The sequence below is a fragment of the Drosophila rhopaloa genome, unplaced genomic scaffold, assembly GCF_018152115.1.
Source record: "Drosophila rhopaloa isolate 14029-0021.01 unplaced genomic scaffold, ASM1815211v1 contig_115, whole genome shotgun sequence".
In the NCBI taxonomy this organism is placed as follows: domain Eukaryota; kingdom Metazoa; phylum Arthropoda; class Insecta; order Diptera; family Drosophilidae; genus Drosophila; species Drosophila rhopaloa.
In genome coordinates, this window is record NW_025334990.1 from 6,365,913 (window position 1) to 6,383,616 (window position 17,704).

The following is a 17,704-nucleotide window of genomic DNA, read 5'->3' on the forward strand; positions in this document are numbered from 1 at the left end:
GCAAGTACACACTGGCTAGACAATGTAGGGCTTTTTTACGTGGTCACACTGGCGTGTACAATTTTTTGTCAATCATTTGCTTGAGAAAATATATTAAAAAGACACAGATAAAATGGCCGCGCGCGGCGATTTGATTGCACAATTCATAGAGATTACTGGAACAGACGAGAATGTCGCCAGGTTCTACCTGTCCAGCTGCGACTGGGACATAGAGGTGAGCTTTCGCAGAACCGGCGACAACAATGATGCAGCAAATGCATCCGGTACTATTGCACTCGATTTTATGTTGAACATCTCGATTCCAGCACGCTCTGGGCAACTACTGGAGCACCCAGGCGGATTTGCCCGTTCCTGTGCAATCGGTGGGCCACGCGGACAATCCAAAACCAAAGCCTACTTCGAGTAGTGGAGCAAGTGCAGCAGCTCCCGCCGCGGGAGCCGCCAAAACTGCGGACGCTGCTACCGCTTCTTCGTCAGCTTCGGTGGACATTGCACCGGCTGCGTCCAAGGCTAAGCCAAAGTGAGTGTTTCAAACTTGCAAAACTCCTTTAGTAACCCATTCTCCCCACCAGATTCGCCACCCTTAGCGACATGTCCAAGGAACCCTCTAGCGACGATGACCAGCAGGCGTTTTATGCCGGCGGCTCAGATCGCTCCGGTCAACAGGTCCTAGGGCCGCCGAAGCGCAAGAATTTCCGTGAACAGCTCACCGACATGATGCGTTCTGCGCAGGAGCAGAACATCGCGGAGGTGGGCCCCTCCACCAGCAGCGGAAGTGGCAGTGGAGGAGCCGGCGGTGCTGTCTGGGGCCAAGGCATGAGGCTGGGCATGACCGATAATGACCACACCGCTGTGGGCACCAATAAACCGCCATCAACCAGTGAAAATAAACCGGTGGTGGTTCTGAAACTCTGGAGTCAGGGATTCTCCATCGACGGCGGCGAGCTCCGTCACTATGACGATCCCCAGAACAAGGAATTCCTAGAGACTGTCATGCGCGGGTAAGTGTCATTCACCCCCAAATGCAGCTTATGTTAATACATCAGCAACGAATGCAAGTGCATCCCTTAAAATTAGTAAATTATATATACTTAACTATATCGTTTTCATCAGATTTAATTATATGTATTCAGAACAGAGATGATGGTCCAACAGAAAAATCAATATGCTTTCTTTAACTTTGTTTTAAACTTTAAAAGCATGCCTCTTTAGATATATTATTTTTGAATGACTTATATTTTCACCAATATTGCAATATGAAAATTAGTTAACATATAAATATTATTTTAAATAACTCTTTTTAACGAAAATTTTACCTTTCTAGAGAAATTCCGCAAGAGCTGCTGGAAATGGGCCGTATGGTCAATGTGGATGTGGAGGACCACCGTCACGAAGACTTTAAACGCCAGGCAGCTCCTCAGACATTTAAGGGTTCCGGCCAGAAGCTGGGCAGTCCAGTGGCGAATGTCATCACCGAAGCGCCAACAGTTTCAGAGGCACTGTCGCCCGGCGAGGCAGCTAACCAGGAGGCCAGCGCCCGTGATGCTATAAACTTAAATTCCGAAGCACCGTCTACCACGCTGCAAATTCGTCTTGCGGATGGCTCGCGTCTAGCTGCGCAGTTTAATCTGACGCACACCGTCTCCGACATACGTCGATTCATACAAACGTAAGTCGCTAATCTTGCACATCTTATGCTGATTAACTCTAATGTAATTCGATTTGCAGGGCACGCCCTCAGTACTCAACCAGTAACTTCATCCTGGTGTCCTCGTTTCCTACTCGCGAACTGAGCGACGACAATTCCACCATCGAGAAGGCTGGCCTCAAGAATGCGGCTCTCATGCAGCGCCTGAAGTAACTTTAAGTTAAATACGCGTAAAGGCTCCCAACGCGGGGAGCAACAACCTATGAAATAAAACTGGATTTGGTGAAGTCGGGGAACCTATACGTCCGAATCCGATGTCTATAATTGTCTACTATATATACAATATACCAAAATTGTGTGCTAACTTGTATTCACTTTATGGCAGTCAAGTAATCTCTCAAAACTACATGTAAATCTCAAACTAAAGGCTGTATAAACTAATCTTCTTAGATGAGTAGGTCCACCTCGTTGCGTAGTACGTTAATGTGCTCCATAAAGTCCTCACGTACCGCGTTGCGCCAGTCGTGTAGGCCATCGCTGCCCACATGCTCGCAGTCCACGTAGCGGTGCACGAATCCAGTGGACAACGATAGTTCCACCTCGGTCGTACTGGCCAAAAGCTGCGCAGGCGGGAGTTCTAGGCGGTTTAGCAATGTTTTGTACGGAGATCTTCGCTCCGGATCGTATTGAACATTGTCGGGCAAAAGTTTCTTTCGTTCATCAAAGCATACGGACATAGTGGCTAGTTCGAATCGAGTGGTTTCAGAGGAGAAGTGACGTAGCTGCTGCTGCACCGATCCCTTTGCCTGATCCACAGAGAATCGGGAGTTGGGAAAGAAGAGCTCATTGGGACGGAGTAGAAGGGTGAAGCTGGCGTGATTCACATTCCGCAGCAGGCAGTCTGTGTGAATCAATTGACGAATCCGTGAAAGCGTGCCATTTGTTTGCCGGAAAGGAAAGTTGAAGGGCAGGCCGTAAAGATTAATGTTAGTCCGGTCCAGCAGGTGAATCACTTCCTCGGGAAGCTCATCGTAATTGTAGACCAGAAAATTCTCAATTCCTATGGCCTGGTGGAAAAGGAAAAATTGCAGCAGGGCGTTCTCAGTGCGAGCAAACTTGGAGGTCATATTAAAGCCCACGAGATCCACGCAGACGGTGGCCGGCAATCGAGAGGGAGCTGCGGGCACATTGGAATTGCTTTTCTTGTCAGTTGGTTTCAGGTTCCGCAAACGCAACTTCACTGGACTCTTGGTAGTTGTGATATCAGTGAAGGAGACACTACCAGGCTGACCGAAATCTCGGCTCACCTGGCAGAAGAAGTGATAACTGGTAAAGTTGGACGACTTGTCATCCACCAGGCTCTCGATAGAGTCCCGCTGAAAGCGAAACTTTCCCTGCACGCTGCGCCCGCTTAAAAGGTTTAGGCTGCATCGGAAATCCACCACGGCTCCTTTTTTCCCGACGACCAAAACGTGGGCTTCCCCGCCGGCCACCAGTTCGTTGCGCATCCAGTAGGCGGAGTAGGCGTGGAAGGAGTCGCCGATCATCTGCCACACGGGAAGGGGGCGCCACAGCACCGCCTGTGGCGCATCCTCCTTGGTTCCATTCTCGAGGCGTCGAAGAACAGCGGCATCGTTTCGTCCGAAGAAGTTCACGTACTTGAGCACATATTTCAGGCGGTTGTTCTCGGTCTTGTACATCAGGAGGATGCCTACGCTGAGGCAGGAGATGAGCAGCAGCACTAGCTGCTGGTATTTCCGCATTTTTGTTTAATTTATTTCGGTTGTAAAAAAATAACAATTAAACAATACACTCCCTAAATGGATCCCGCCAGCAACAGCTGATTTGCAGTGTTGCCAAGTACCGAAAAAATATTTGGAGTGTTTGGCAACTATCGGATCATTTTGTTATGATTTATAATTTTTTATCTCAATAAATAGTCAATAAATTATGTAGACTTGATAAGTTCGAATCCCTGATTGTTTTTTTTTTTAATTTCAGGATAAATGTGGTTAAACATAGCAATTTTAAACGTTATTAACATAAATACACGTTAAATGAGATTTAAAAAGAACCCTTTAAATAATAATAAAAAGAAATTAATTCCTTATGCACTTTATTCCATCCCACACTCTCTATTATTCTTTTTAATTACACACATTTTTTACAAATCTTTTAATTCTATTTTATTAGGCTTGTGAAGGTAAATATTCAATAAATAGTTTGGCCTCCACAGCTGAAAATTTAATTTTTGTTGTCTGTTAACTCAGTTGAATTATGAGGCTATGCCCAGTGAAACCAGTTTCTTGTTCATAAAGTCATATTGTTTTTAATATTAAGAGCTACTTATAATACATGTTGTAAATGTCTTTTATTTATTTGAAACAACTTATGGCTGAGGGAATGTGTGTGCAAATAGGGCGTCGTTGGCCGGCTCCGCCACCTTTAGAGTGCTCTTGATGATCTTGTGGGTGCGCCGCATATGGACGCCCAAACTAACCCTCTCCGAGAAACGGGTGGTGCACAGAGAGCACTGCAGCGTCTTCTCCTTGTGGATGTGCCGGTGTTTAACCAGAGCGTTAGCATTTGTAAACGCCTTCTGGCATACCTCGCACACCTTGTCGCGGATGTTCAAGTGCGCCTTCACGTGGTCCTTAAGGTCGCGCTTGGTCAGGAAGTCCTTGGGGCACAAGTCGCACTTGAAGGCCCGGATTTTAGTGTGTACCGCAGTCACGTGGGTGGTCATTTGAATTTTCTGCTTGAACGACTTTCCGCAAAACTCGCAGACATACGGCTTGGCCACGTGCTTCTCGTCGTGAGATCGCTTGTGGGAGGCCAGCTGGTTGCCAAAAGCGAAGCTTCGACTGCAGATGTCGCAGACGAATGCCTTGCTCATGTGTACTCGCTGGATGTGCTGCTGCAGGTGGCACCTTCGGTCAAAATTCAGCTCGCACAACGTGCACCTAAACCAGCCGCCCTCGCCCATCTTGTGATCCCGGAATTGATGCGCCTGCAGGGCGTGATCCGTGCTGAAGGCGTGCTCACAAACTTCACATTTGAGCTTCTGGCGGAATGTCTTAGTGGGCATGAAGCTCTTGCACCTGTCGATGTACCGCTTCTCGGCCAGCGAGAGGCCTACCGATTGCACATCGGTGAGGGTTTTTATACGTCGCGAATACCATTGGCGCATGCTCTGAATACTTTCGTACACATCGTAGTAGGTGATCAGGCCCAGGGAAATCTCCGCAGTCAACAAATCTGTGATCTCAATGAGCGATGACTTACGTTCGCTCAAATTGGAGAAGTGCTTGTGCGCTGGATCGTAAAGATGAGGGAATTTGGAATACAGCTCGATAAACAGTGTGGTCAGTCGATTCTCCTCGGTAAACACCAGCTGTCGAAGGTAAACATTAAGCTTTGATCTAGATCTTATTTACAGCTGTACGCACCTTTATCTTGCCATCGCCATCGTCCTCATCGCTGTCTATGTCTTCCAGACTTCCGCGCTCCGCCAAAAAATCGTACTTGCCGTGGTAATATAGTGGCACCTTGGTCAGCTTCTGTGTTTTTTTCTGTCGCGTAATCGCCGCGTACTGGGCGTGTAGACTTGCAATGCATTTCTTCAGCTTGTAGGTGGTAAGATGGATGTTCACGGTGGACTTTAATTGCTCCAGCAACTCCTCGTAGGCATTTGTGCGTTTCTCCTTGTTCTTGTACGAATCATCCGCCGGATCCCAAAGGCATGTCTGTTGTTCGTACAGCTCGATGAACTGGGTGATTCGTGGACTCCGTCGGTAGAAAGTGGGATTAAACTGCCGAAATGTAAGATTACTGATTGAATTGTTGGTTTTTTTTCGGGTTAAGACAGTGACTTACTTTAGATAAGGGTGCGAAGTAAGTGGAATTGCTGGTGCCGAGTTCGCAGTCAACCGCCATTGAGGGGCAGTCCACGTCCACATCGTCTTCCTCCTCGCCGACGCTCTCATCCTCGGAGGAAGCGGGCAGGTCCACGAACATGTCCTCTGCTAGGCAATCTTCCGAAGGCTCCTCCACTATGAACACCTTAGCTGTAGATGTTCCGACATCGCTTTCGTCGGAGGAGATGCAAGCGGAAGCAGGCATCTCCTCCTGCACTTCTGAATGCGTCTCCCGGTGCTCCTTGATGTGCAGGATAAAATCCCGCCACCGCTCGAATTCCATCTCCACGTAGCACTCATTTCTGTGCACACAGGTCAAAACAAAGTGCTCGTAGTTGTCCTTGGCCAAAATATTTCCACAAATCACCATAATTTGCTTACAAACAAAAAGAACACGATGCAAAGACGCAAAACAACGCCATGTATCGATAAACACCTGCTAGTTAGTGTTGGGAAATTGCTCGGGAAAATGTAACTGATAAATCGATTTTGGTATCAGTAAAATTTTGTTTGAAAAATGACTTTTCATATATGTTGATTATATAAATTATTTATTTAATTTACATTAAACAAAAGGTACAATTTGAAATAATTAAATTGTATTAAGGATTGTTGAAAATGTTTTTTTTCATGCTTTACATACGAACATATGCTCAATCTGAGAAGTTTGTTAATTCCAACTAAGATAAAAAAGTAGAATTAAATAATATAAGTTATATTTATTTATTGTATATCATAATAAATGATACATTTTACTGATCAAACCAGAAGCTAAGGATAAGAAACAGACGAATTGCAGGTTGCTTTGAGGGAGTAAGCAACTCAACTCCTATGAATGCGGCGATGTCTGGAGAGCGAAGAATGATCATAGAATGAGGCGTCGCAATACTCGCACTTCTTATCACGGATATTCAAGTGGCCCTTGATGTGATTGGCCAGCTCAAACTTTTTGCGAAAGGTCTTGTTGCACATGTTGCAGCTATAGGGCCGTATGTTAAGGTGGACACCATTAACGTGGTGGTCCAGGAGCAGCTTGAGCCGGAAAGTTTTACCGCAGATGTCGCAGACGTGAGGCCTCTCGCCCGTGTGGATCAGCGTGTGCACCTTGAGGTCGGTAACCACGGCGAAGCTCTTTTCGCAGTACTGGCACCTCAGCTTCCGTTCAAAGTGTGAGCGTAGCTTGTGCCGGTCCATGTCCACCTGCCGGTCGAAGCGCCGTGGACAGAGAGAGCAGAGGTAGGGCAGGTCGCCCGCCTGGTGCGCCTTGAACATGTGCACCCGAAGATTATAGTCGCCATGGAAGCGCTTCTCGCAGTAGTCGCAGTAGAGCACCGTGGTCTCCGAGCCCTTGGGGGGCAGGAAGCTGCACATGCGCAGGTACTGCACCTCCTGCTTGCTGCACTTTTGGATCAGCTCTTTGGACTTGAGACGACGCATGGCATCATATAGCCAGCGGCGCAGCTTGTTAACCGCAATGTACACATCTGTCTCGTTGGCCTTCACCACCGGCTGGAATTCCTTAGCCATCTTTTTGTAAGCATGTGCGCGCGCCTCAACCGATCCAAATTCAGATAGCTCAGGGTTGTACAGTCCGGGATAGTTGGCATAGGTCTCTATAAAAGAGCTTGTGACCAGGTTCTCCTCTTTAAAGTTTAGCTGTAATGAGCAACTTCCTTTAGAAATGAGTCAAATGAAAAGTAGCGTTTATATTACCTTAATTACAATCAAATCATCGTCCTCCTCAGTCTCTTTGGGCGTTATGCTGGGCGCCACACTAAGATACTCGCACTTGGCAAAATAGCGCGCCCCCAGGCCAACGAGCTTTCCTTTTTGTTTTGTCTCTAAAGCCAGCGTGTACTGGACGTGTAGCTGCTCGAGTGTTTTCTTCAGTTCTTCCACGGTTAAGAGCACATTGGCCTTGTCGTCCATGCGATTAATTATTGACTCGTAGGCCATATTCTGTGCTGGCTCGTCTTTGTAGTGTGCATCCGAGGGATTCCATAGGCAGGGATGCTCTTTGTAGGCATGTATTAAATGCAGCACTCGGGGATTGCTTCGAGTGAATGAAACTTTAAACTGAAAAAGTGCCATTTGATTTAATCAAGTCATGACAGAAGATGGTTGTATATATTTACCTTGAAAACCTGCCCAGGTCTCGTTCGTTTGGGCGGTCGTCCAGCTCTTTTTCGGGGGACTAGGTCATCCTCAGACATATAAAAGTCACTGCAGTCGACATCATCGTCGTCTGTGTTCATGGGGATTTGATTCTGAGAGGATTCATCCATATCTGTTTTAGTTCCTGTTGGCGCTTCTGATGAATCTGGCATGTATTCACTGAAATCGGCAGTGGGCTCAGACCAAGTGGTGCCGTCTTCTAGGTATAGAATTTCCTATAGAACCCAAAAAACAACCCAGTTACTTGAACATATCATGGCAGTTAAACTCACATTGTCATCAGCTTGCAGCCATTGATCCTCTGTATTGGTGTTTTCGATCACCTCGAATAAGTCATCCGGACCAAAGGCGATGGCGGGATCCGAGGCTTCTACGGCAGAGTTCTCCACATTGGGGTCATGTTTTATTTCACTGAGCCCAGAGTCCTCCTCTTCGCAAAAGTGGGCCGTCCTGACATGGATAATGAACAGCTCCCAGTCCTTTAGCTCGCTCTCAATCGTGCAGTAGATGCACTTCAGCCGGAAAAGTTCGTACTTGGAGTTGGTAACCACACTGCCGCACACCTCCATGCTTAGTTTACCGGCTCTATTTTGACCTCAGATCAGAAAATTCCTTAATTTGTCGAAATCAGCATTTATTTACGAGATGTGCGTTTCTGCCAGTGTTGGACAGCAAAGCACGGCTATCAAAAAGTGGTTGCCTATCGGATAGACTATCGGAAAAAGTAACGCTACTTATCGGATTTTTTTTTTTTAACAATTTATATGAATATAGTAATTCAAAATAATATTATTTATATCTGGAAAATATTTCAATACCATTTGCTTTTAATACAGCGTTAAATAAATTGTTCTTATTGTATATATACATACGATTGTTTTCCGATTTTAAAAAACACTCGCTATTTATTTTTAAAAAATGTTTAAAACTTTTATTCTACCGTTTTTAGTGCTCGGCGTCCACCGACTCTTTTGTCTTTTGTAAATTGTGCCGGACAATGTTATGGGTTCGCTTCATATGCGTATTGAGGCCAACGAATTGGGAGAACCTGGAGTCGCACAGTTTGCACACGAACTTCTTCACCTCGGCGTGGATCTGCCGATGGCGGATCAGAGCATGGCAGCTGGTGAATCCTTTGCCGCACACAGTGCAGATTTTGTCGCGGATATTTAGATGGCCTTTAATATGGTCCGAAAGGTCGACCTTTTTCACAAAATCTTTTGGACACATGCTGCACTTGAAGGCCCTGATCTTGGTGTGTATGGCCGTAACGTGGAGCTTCATTTGGGACCTGAGTCGAAAGGCCTTGCCGCAATGCTCGCAGACGTACGGCTTATGACCCGTATGAGTACGGATGTGCAGCTGAAGATCCGAAATCACAGCAAATGTCCGCTCGCAGTGGGTGCACTTATGTGTCTTACCGATGTGGACCCGCTGAATGTGATTCGCCAGCTCTCCACGTCCCACAAAACTCCGTTCACACAGCGTACACTTGAACGGCAGCTCGCCGATGTTGTGTGCTTTAAAGATATGCGACTGCAGGACGTGATCCGAGGAGGTGATCTGGTTGCAGATCTCACAGACCAGGCGCTGCTTGAACATCTTTGGGGGCATAAACCGGCATACCTCTATATAGAACTTCTCCGCCCCACTTCCAGCATTAATGGCATGCTTAGTACTCTTGTAGTACCATTGGCGAAGATTATGGATGGCGCGGAAGATGTCATCGCTGTTGATGTCCACATTTGGCACAGAGATTTCTGCAGCCAGACTCTCATAGGCTTGTTTCCGCGAGCTCATGTTGGAGAACTCCTTGTGCGTGGAGTCATACAGCTGCGGAAAATTGGCATACATCTCTATCAGGTCGGTGGTCAGCTTGTTTTTTTTGGAAAAATCCAACTGGGGGCAAGGTATTGCTCTTAATTGATTCAATTAGAACTACATGAAATCCTTACCTTGATCTTTTCGTTTTTGTTAGCCTCTTCCTCATCCCTGCTGGCCTTCAGGAAGCTGCACAGGGTATAGATACCAAATGCCAATGACTGCGACTTTTGTTTTCCAGAGAGCACTCGCTTGTGAACGGTGTCGAACTGCATTTGTATCTTCTTGATTGCCACCTTTAAGGTGGTCTCATTCAGGAACACGGACACTTTTGTCTCCAAGTCAGCAATCATCTGCTTGAGGGCTTCCTTCCATGCCCTGGGCTCCTTGTACTGGATGTGGGCAGGACTCCAGAGGCACGGGTAGGCTTTGTAGATCTCAATAAACTTCACCGTTCGAGGATCCCGACGAAAAAAGGAAGGATGGAACTAAAGTACCAAGAAGGAGATTAGTTTAGCTCATTTATAATTTATTGCAGTACCTTGTATGTGGGCGCAGATTTTTCATTTGCTTCCTCCACAGTTGGCACATTAGGTTCTTCCTCCTGGTCATATTCCTCGTGATCAGAAGGATCCGTAGAGATAAACTCCTCTGTCGCGTAAATCGACGAGTCGATTGGCTCTATTTTGAATTCAATATTGGCTTCCTCGGGTGATTCTGCTTCCTTTGCCTGTACCTCCGTCTCCCTAGATTCCAATTCAACTACGTCTTCTAATATTTCAGACCCTTCATCCACAATTTTTGTCATCTCGTCTTTAATGATCATCTCGTCTTTAATGATCCAGACTTTGCTGTGCACATTCCGGATGTGCAACACAAACTCCTGCCACTGGGCCAACTCCACGTCCGTGGGACACTGGGAGCAGCGCATCAGGAACTTCTCGTAGTCCCCGCTTACGCAAATAAGGCCACATGTTTCCATTTTAATTTAAAGGCAAGAATAAAAGGCGTTTGTTTATGTCCGGTCCAATTGGGGTCCATTGGTGTAGTCAGAAATAGTTGTTGAGGGGGCTGTAAGGGTGTCAGCGATAACTAAAATTAAACTTCTCTACCGAAATATAACATTTATGTTTATGTTAATTAAAATTAATTCATATACGTGGAGTTTATTTATGGATTAAATATAAAACAGACACAAATTTTAAAATCAACCTTTTATATCTAAGCCGGTGGAATATACGTTATATTGAATTATCGATAGCGCGCCGCAGTTATCGATTGGTTTTGTTTATATTTCGCTGCCAGCTGACAGGCGGTAAATTTTGGTGTTGTGGTTAATTTGGTGGAGCGCGGAACTTTCGATGCAAACTGGAAGATGGAACAGCACAAGAGTCGGCTGGTTTACACCATCGGCATGCTCACCCTGTTCCTCTGCGGTGCCATACTCTTCCTGATCGGCTTTTTTCCTGCCTCTTACTCCTTTGCGGAGGACCAGAGCACCGTGCCTGATGACCAGCCCACCACTTTGCACGGCGTGAAGTTAGTAGCAGAGCTGATAGTTGTGTGAGATAAGGCTCTGATAGCGCTCATTACCCTTTGCAGACTTACGCCACCGCCACCTGCCTACGATTCCTTCATACTGTTCCTGATCGATGCGCTGCGTGAAGATTTTCCCGATGCCACGTCTATGCCGGTGGCTTATTCCAGGGCCTGTGAAAAGCTCACCCTTCATGTGGACATACCGACGGTGACTATGCCACGCCTGAAGAGTATCACCACCGGCACTCTGTCCAACTTCATCGACATCGTCCTGAATGTGGGACATTCGGAGCAGCTTCAGGACTCCCTGTTGCACCGCCTAAATCAACGGAATAAGGTTGCTACCTTCGCCGGTGACCACACCTGGTTGCGCCTATTTCCCAGCAAGTTCACGCGTCATGCCGAGAACCAAGACTCCTTTTATGTAAACGATTTCTATGAGGGCGATAGAAATGTGACCAAAACTATGGAATCGGAGCTGGAGCAGAGTGACTGGTCTTTGCTGATTCTACACTATCTGGGGCTTGACCACATTGGTCATGTTGAGGGCAACGCGAGTCCTAGGGTGCCCCTTAAGCTTAAAGAAATGGATGAGGCGGTGCAAAAGATATTAGATCACAAGGTGACTTAAACGATAGTAAATAACTTAACACTAAAAGAATTTAAGAATATTTTTTTTTTGTAGAACTTTCCTAACTATTTCCTTATGATGACTGGGGATCATGGCATGGCTGATGGCGGAGGACATGGCGGCAACACCCCAGCCGAAACGCTGGTGCCCCTATATCTGTATTCAAACAACTGCAGCAAGGCCACGTAAACCCTTTAAACTTATCTTGGAAACATCTTCATCGTTATTTAATAAATGCGTTTTAGATCCGGCACAAAGCGCTATAACCAAATTGACTTGGCGCCCACTCTCTCGGTGCTGATGTCCGTTGAGATACCAACTCTCTCCATTGGCTGCCTGATCCCAGAGATGCTGCAGTCATTGTCATTGGAACACCAGCTGTACGCCTACTTCTATAACGCGCACCATTTGCTCAACAAGGCGCGAGTGAAGTTTGGCCACGACAGGGTCCATCGGAGTGGTAAGACTGATCCTCCAGTACTTAATTTTATAAGCTAATATTTTATAATCCTACAGACTACTACACCTGGTATCAGAATGCAACCTTGCTGCACAAAAAGCTGCTGGATACTTCCAAAGATAGTGGTGGAGGTGGAGCTAGCCATGTGTACCAAGTACAAGCAAAGCTCAATTACATGCGGGTGGCTCGGGAAATTTCCGGGCTGCTCTCTGAATCCCTGGTGAAGTTTGACTACGGATTTATAACCCTGGGACTAGCTTTAACCACAGCGGTGAGTTTTTCAAGTAGCAAAAAGGAATAGCAATAATACAGTGAGCCTGATCTTTCAGGCATCCCTTCATATTGTAATCAGCGTGTTGTACTTGGATCTCACCGAACAACTCCAGCTGGACAGCTTAAAAGCAGGACAACTGTTAGTCTCTGTGGTTGCGGCCGTCCTATTGAACGTGTCTAGTCATGCACTGGATATTATCCTGACCAGTTCCTTGCTCCAGAGCATTCTGCTAATTGTGCCCATAGCCATAGCTGTTTATCTATCAATCGATGTGGCGCAGGCGCTGCTTAGGATTGCATTGCCTCCGCTCTACACACGTCGCCTGAAGATATCCATTCCGTTGCCAATACCTTTGCTAGCTTGCTTTGTTATTCGCACATTAACTCTAGGATCCTCCTCGTTCATTGAGTTCGAGTACAAGACCTGGTATTACCTGGGTAATACGCTCATTCTGCTGACAGCCTTTCGAACGCTGCGACGGCGGATCACCAAAACCAATGTAGAACTGGATGGGCGGCATCTGTACACCATTGCATCGACGTGTCTATGGCAGATGCGGAAAGTGTTCGTGATGCTCATGCTGCTCACACTGATGCGCTACATACACAGGCTGCAGGCCATCAGGAGCACCATCATGATATTCTCACTACTGTTGCTCTGGGCGCGCCTTCATCGTCACAGTCAGCTGCCACAGTCAGTGGCCAGCGGAGCAGCTTTGTGCATGGTTTACTGCTTTCGCGGACTTAACGGCCAGGTGCATTTCTTCGATGTGCCTCCTTACATTGCGTAGGTTTAAATTGACATACATAAAATCAATCTTAACTGATCACTTTTTCAATTCGCAGCGCAAAACTCATGGTGCCCACATTGGTGGTATTCTGGTGCTGCCTGGCATTGGTTCTAGTGTTGGGTTATCGTGCGGCGCTGCCTCAAACGCAAAGCTTCGGTGATCTGCCGCCCAAGAGTGTGTTGCTGCAGTTGCTCCAGACGAACCTCACCAGCTCCCTGCTGCTAGTTGCACTTTTGCAGAAGGTGCAAAATATTTTACTGTTGCCCATGCTCCTCGTGGCCCTGCAGCAAACCTATAAGCTGTGCGATGTTTTCGGTACTAGTGCCCGCAAGTTTTCTGTGCGGTTGGTGCACGTGTACAAGATCATAATGACCATATTCCTGGCCAGGATGTTCTTCTTCTTCCAGGGGAACTCGAACAGCTTGTCCACCATCGACCTGACACCTGGTTACATAGGTCAAACTAGTTACAACCCAGTTATTGTGGGCCTCTTCGTCACCCTCAACACTTTTAGTGCTGAGATTCATGCATTCCTTTATTTAGTTGTCCATACGCTGCGCTCGGATCTGCGTAGTGTTGGCATTATGCAGCTGCAGCCGCCGTACTCTATTGCCGCGGATTCACTGATAGCTCCGCTATATGCCGCGCTGATCATGCTGCCTGCGGCCTTCTACCTCTGCCTGATGGTCGGCTTTCGCTATCACCTCTTTATCTATTCCGTCTTTTCCCCAAAAGTACTTTACGACTGTTACACTGTGCTGGTGTTCTATTTAGTATTTTTAGTAACAAGTTTGTACTTTAAATTGTTTAAACATGACGCTTAAATAAGAATTAATTTAAAAACGCTTAATCTATTACAATGTTGTGGATAATTAACTAATAAGTAATTGTAAGTATAAATGGGTCAAAATGAAATTTGATAGTTCTGGCAATCTTCAGTTGAGTGTTATAAAATAAGTTCAAAACAGTAAAAATGTTGGAGGTATTGACTAAGATTTCTGCATTCCCTTGTTTTTAATACTCTGTCAGTTGGACACCTCTCCCACGCGAAGGGCATAGTGAATGTCATCGGTGCTAACGTTAAGCAAGATTTTCTGGAAGAGATCATTGCGTGAGTGTTCGCTGATGATGAGTCGCTCGGCGCCGAGCTTAGCACATAAGCGAAGAGCACGTCCTGGCGGGGGAAAGGTCACGCCCATAAAGGCAGCGATGGTCTCCATCTGAATGTAGACACCCATGAAGGTCGTTTCCTCAACTCCGGTGCGTGTAACCTCCGCTGCGACAGCCTGCAGAAAGATCTGCTCCAGCCGCGAACAGTTTTTGATGGCCTGCACCTTTGCACTGGCTATCATCTCGGCCAATGCCTGTTGCACATGCAGCATTGTCACGCATTTTACTAAAGCGGTATCGGCGATTTCTGTGGCTCGCCGGCAAATGTCAAGGGCTCGACGAGCGTCACCCGAGACGGCGGCCACCTTGCGGGCCACCAATTGCACGGCCTCGCCCTTAAATGCCTCCGATCCTCCCAAACGCGCGGTGACGATCTCCTGTAGCTGCTTGTGGCTGTACGGCTGGAAAGTGAGTCGGGTGAGTCCAAGACGAGAAGTGACTTTGCCTGAAATGAGATTTATACTTAGAGAATCGTTTTTTTTTCATTCTAGTTTGGGTGGCAAGACTTACCCATTAATAGGCGCTCAGGTAAATCCATAGTGTTGGCAATGGTAACCACCACTAGTTTGGCCGCTGACTTCGTGGGCCAGTCCAGCAGGTTGTAGACCACATCCTGGCGCCGGTTGCACAAGATATCCAGCTCATCAACCAGAAGCACAGTGGTGACTCTACGCGGTGCCGGAGTTGTGAAGCGCTTTTCCAGCAAGGAGTGTGCTTGCTCCCAGGACACTGTCTTGCCCGTGAGCTGTTTGTAGATCTGAACATAAGCCTGGCGCGGCTCCGTTAGCCGCATGCCATTAATCTCCAGAAACTCGAAGGCGGGCAGCTCATTCTGATTGGCCAGGCGCTGCAGGGTGCGTATGACTCCGGTCACAGTGGCCGTTTTGCCAGTGCCCGGAACTCCGGACACATACATGCAGCCACCGCACTGGTCCTGGATCTTTCCCTCCAAAAAGGAGTAAATATTCTCAAATTCCCGTTCGCGGCAGGGCAGACTTTTGGGAACCACTGAAACGTGAAGCTGTTCGCGTGCCAGTTGCAATTGCGATTTGCTGGAGTCCTTTGCCGGATGATCGGTGCGCTGCTGCATGCTAGGACTTAGCTCGCCTGCCCTGATCTTTTTCATCTTCTGCGAGGGCGTCATCGGGGCAGCCGTTGCGATTCTTGTCACTTTGTTGGGAGTCGTCGCTGCTTTGGTCGTGGCGCTGGAACGGCGCGATCGTGTAGGTGTCTTTTGAACGGTCTTCTTTGGCGAGTAATCCTCGTCCTCATCTTGGATAGTTTTCTTGGTACGCCCCCTTTTTGGAGTGGATATAATTTCATCATCCTTGAACACGCGCTGTTCCACAATGTTGGACAGATGAATACTACGCCTGGGCGTGCCCTCGGCTAAAATAATCAAACGAAAATGTTTTTAATTTAGTACCCTTGATCAGATTAGCAGATAATATCTTCCACTTACCCAATCGACTGGTGGTTGACTTCAGAATGCTCTTACGCCTTGTCGAAGGCGTCACATCGGGACCAACAGCTGAATCCAGCAGCTCCTTGGACTTCTTGGTGGGCGTGTGGTAAATATCGCCATTGGTCACACCCAATCGCTTGCGTCCCTGGGTATTGGTTGCTTCTGCGGGCTCATCAAGCGACAGGGGATCTTCATCCATTGAGGCGAGGCGCACTGAACGCCTTCTCTCCGAAATGCGCAGCTTGATCTTCATGTCGTTGGATGGCGTCTTGGGATCGGGCGTCTGCTGTACAATCGAGTAGTTTAGGCAGTCTGAGTCGGCTGTGGTGTCCGCTCCGCGATCCAAGCTGAGATTAAGGTTGCGCCTTGCTGCCGAAGCCCGGGATTTGGGCGTCTCCACCTTGGCATTCTTCTCGGTGAGCGGTGAGGCCGGCAGATAGTTGGCATTGATCTCGGGAGCCGCCTTCTTCTTCTCCGAAAGCCGCACCACACTGCGACCGCCCACGATCTTAATGGGCGACACTTTGTTTTCGCAGTTGAAGTAGCTGACATCAATGAACTCCACTGAACTCGCAGCAGCCACAGAGGCGCGACGCCGCTTTTCCTGCGTGCCAGCATCGGCATCCTTGCGCGCTGAGTTTGATCGCTTGGATTCTTTGTGAGCTGTTAGGGATTTGCGGGACGAACGAGGTTTGTCCTCCGGCTGCTCCAGGTGAATTTCCAAGGGAATCAAGCGATAGGTCCGCTTCACCTTGACGAACCTATACCGGCTGACAAACATTGGAATGGCCGTGGACTTTAGTTTGGTGGATTGGCGCTTGATGATCTCCTGCGCGGAGGACTGCGAAGTGCCCTCCAGCACGATGCACTTGCGGTAGATGGCGGCGAGGGCCACGTCGTTGTCGTACGGCCGATGCTCCTCGATCACCTCCAGGTTGAAGTCAATGGCCACGTTGTCGTCGTCGAATTTGTTGTGCGGAATGGCCTTTGGCCAGGAGTACCACTGGACAATGGCGCGGGAGGTTTCGCGATTGGTCAGTTCGCGCAGCTCGTACATGTACAGGATCTGGGCCACGTCGCACCCACCCACTGTGTCCGGCTCGGCTGCATCCGCATTGGACACCAATATGAAATCGCCCACCGTCAAAGTCAGCGGACCATAGATGCACTTCTGGTAGAAGTAGACGTTCTTGTGTTCGAGATTCTTCACTGGCTGCAGTACGTTTTGGCCTCCGATCCACTTCACCTGCTGGCCCACACTGAGCGCGTTCTCTTTGTTAACCATTGCTCTGCCAATTCGTTATCTGTTTAGTTAACAATTCGCTAACGTCAGCAATTAATTAATTAGGTTCCTGTTCTACTTTGTGGCATTTACGTCTTGCTCTTCTTCTTCATTGATCAGCTTGCCGCGGTTTACGGTTTTTGGCGCGATTCTGCTAACGGCATTTTTCAACACTGCGTAGTGGAACTGCCAACCGATTTTCTTTGGGACAACAAGGTTGCCATATGTTTGCAATTTGAATGGTTTGCTTAAAAAAGCCGTTTTTCGTTTCATAAAAAAAGCTTTACATGATTTATTTAACTCAGAAAATATTGCGATTCATGTGCGGTAAATATTTTTTATATAAACATGCCCTGCGTAGGCATCACTAGACTCTGCATATATTATGCCAACTTTTAAGCCCTTATAGTTCCCGAGAAATGAAATCCTGATCAAGACTACATATGTATAATTTATAAAGTCAAAAAGTATTTATGTCTGCTAAATTGTAATATATAATATAAAAAACGTTCTGATCTTTGAATCTCACTCT

General features: G+C 47.3%; 7 protein-coding genes across 7 annotated transcripts; 2 read left to right on the forward strand and 5 right to left on the reverse strand.

Moving 5' to 3' along the window:
- Positions 1-21: 21 nt before the first annotated feature.
- Positions 22-2,012, forward strand: LOC108052221 (NSFL1 cofactor p47). Its single transcript, XM_017134569.2, has 5 exons — positions 22-214; positions 306-520; positions 573-1,001; positions 1,325-1,669; positions 1,729-2,012. The coding sequence occupies exons 1-5, from the start codon at positions 113-115 to the stop codon at positions 1,859-1,861; spliced, it is 1,224 nt and encodes a 407-aa protein (XP_016990058.2). The 5' UTR covers positions 22-112; the 3' UTR covers positions 1,862-2,012.
- Positions 1,922-3,487, reverse strand: LOC108052220. Its single transcript, XM_017134568.2, has one exon. It carries the CDS (start codon positions 3,409-3,411, stop codon positions 2,095-2,097), a length of 1,317 nt encoding a protein of 438 aa, XP_016990057.2. The 5' UTR covers positions 3,412-3,487; the 3' UTR covers positions 1,922-2,094.
- Positions 3,488-3,954: 467 nt separating this feature from the next.
- Positions 3,955-5,997, reverse strand: LOC108052222 (zinc finger protein 484). Its single transcript, XM_017134570.2, has 3 exons — positions 5,525-5,997; positions 5,098-5,460; positions 3,955-5,042 (listed from the first exon to the last, which is right to left on the reverse strand). The coding sequence occupies exons 1-3, from the start codon at positions 5,933-5,935 to the stop codon at positions 4,038-4,040; spliced, it is 1,779 nt and encodes a 592-aa protein (XP_016990059.2). The 5' UTR covers positions 5,936-5,997; the 3' UTR covers positions 3,955-4,037.
- Positions 5,998-6,264: 267 nt separating this feature from the next.
- Positions 6,265-8,432, reverse strand: LOC108052224 (zinc finger protein 287). The gene is made up of 4 exons (XM_017134571.2): positions 8,013-8,432; positions 7,701-7,955; positions 7,279-7,641; positions 6,265-7,221 (listed from the first exon to the last, which is right to left on the reverse strand). Exons 1-4 carry the CDS (start codon positions 8,307-8,309, stop codon positions 6,388-6,390), a joined length of 1,749 nt encoding a protein of 582 aa, XP_016990060.2. The 5' UTR covers positions 8,310-8,432; the 3' UTR covers positions 6,265-6,387.
- A 221-nt stretch (positions 8,433-8,653) lies between these two features.
- LOC108052217 (zinc finger protein 561) lies at positions 8,654-10,742 on the reverse strand. The gene is made up of 3 exons (XM_017134557.2): positions 10,103-10,742; positions 9,696-10,049; positions 8,654-9,639 (listed from the first exon to the last, which is right to left on the reverse strand). The coding sequence occupies exons 1-3, from the start codon at positions 10,541-10,543 to the stop codon at positions 8,686-8,688; spliced, it is 1,749 nt and encodes a 582-aa protein (XP_016990046.2). The 5' UTR covers positions 10,544-10,742; the 3' UTR covers positions 8,654-8,685.
- A 97-nt stretch (positions 10,743-10,839) lies between these two features.
- Positions 10,840-14,105, forward strand: LOC108052215 (GPI ethanolamine phosphate transferase 2). The gene is made up of 7 exons (XM_017134555.1): positions 10,840-11,100; positions 11,164-11,722; positions 11,786-11,916; positions 11,977-12,191; positions 12,248-12,462; positions 12,521-13,251; positions 13,311-14,105. Exons 1-7 carry the CDS (start codon positions 10,937-10,939, stop codon positions 14,077-14,079), a joined length of 2,784 nt encoding a protein of 927 aa, XP_016990044.1. The 5' UTR covers positions 10,840-10,936; the 3' UTR covers positions 14,080-14,105.
- Positions 14,004-17,307, reverse strand: LOC108052216 (origin recognition complex subunit 1). Its single transcript, XM_017134556.2, has 3 exons — positions 15,888-17,307; positions 14,936-15,814; positions 14,004-14,870 (listed from the first exon to the last, which is right to left on the reverse strand). Exons 1-3 carry the CDS (start codon positions 17,173-17,175, stop codon positions 14,281-14,283), a joined length of 2,757 nt encoding a protein of 918 aa, XP_016990045.2. The 5' UTR covers positions 17,176-17,307; the 3' UTR covers positions 14,004-14,280.
- Positions 17,308-17,704: the final 397 nt, after the last annotated feature.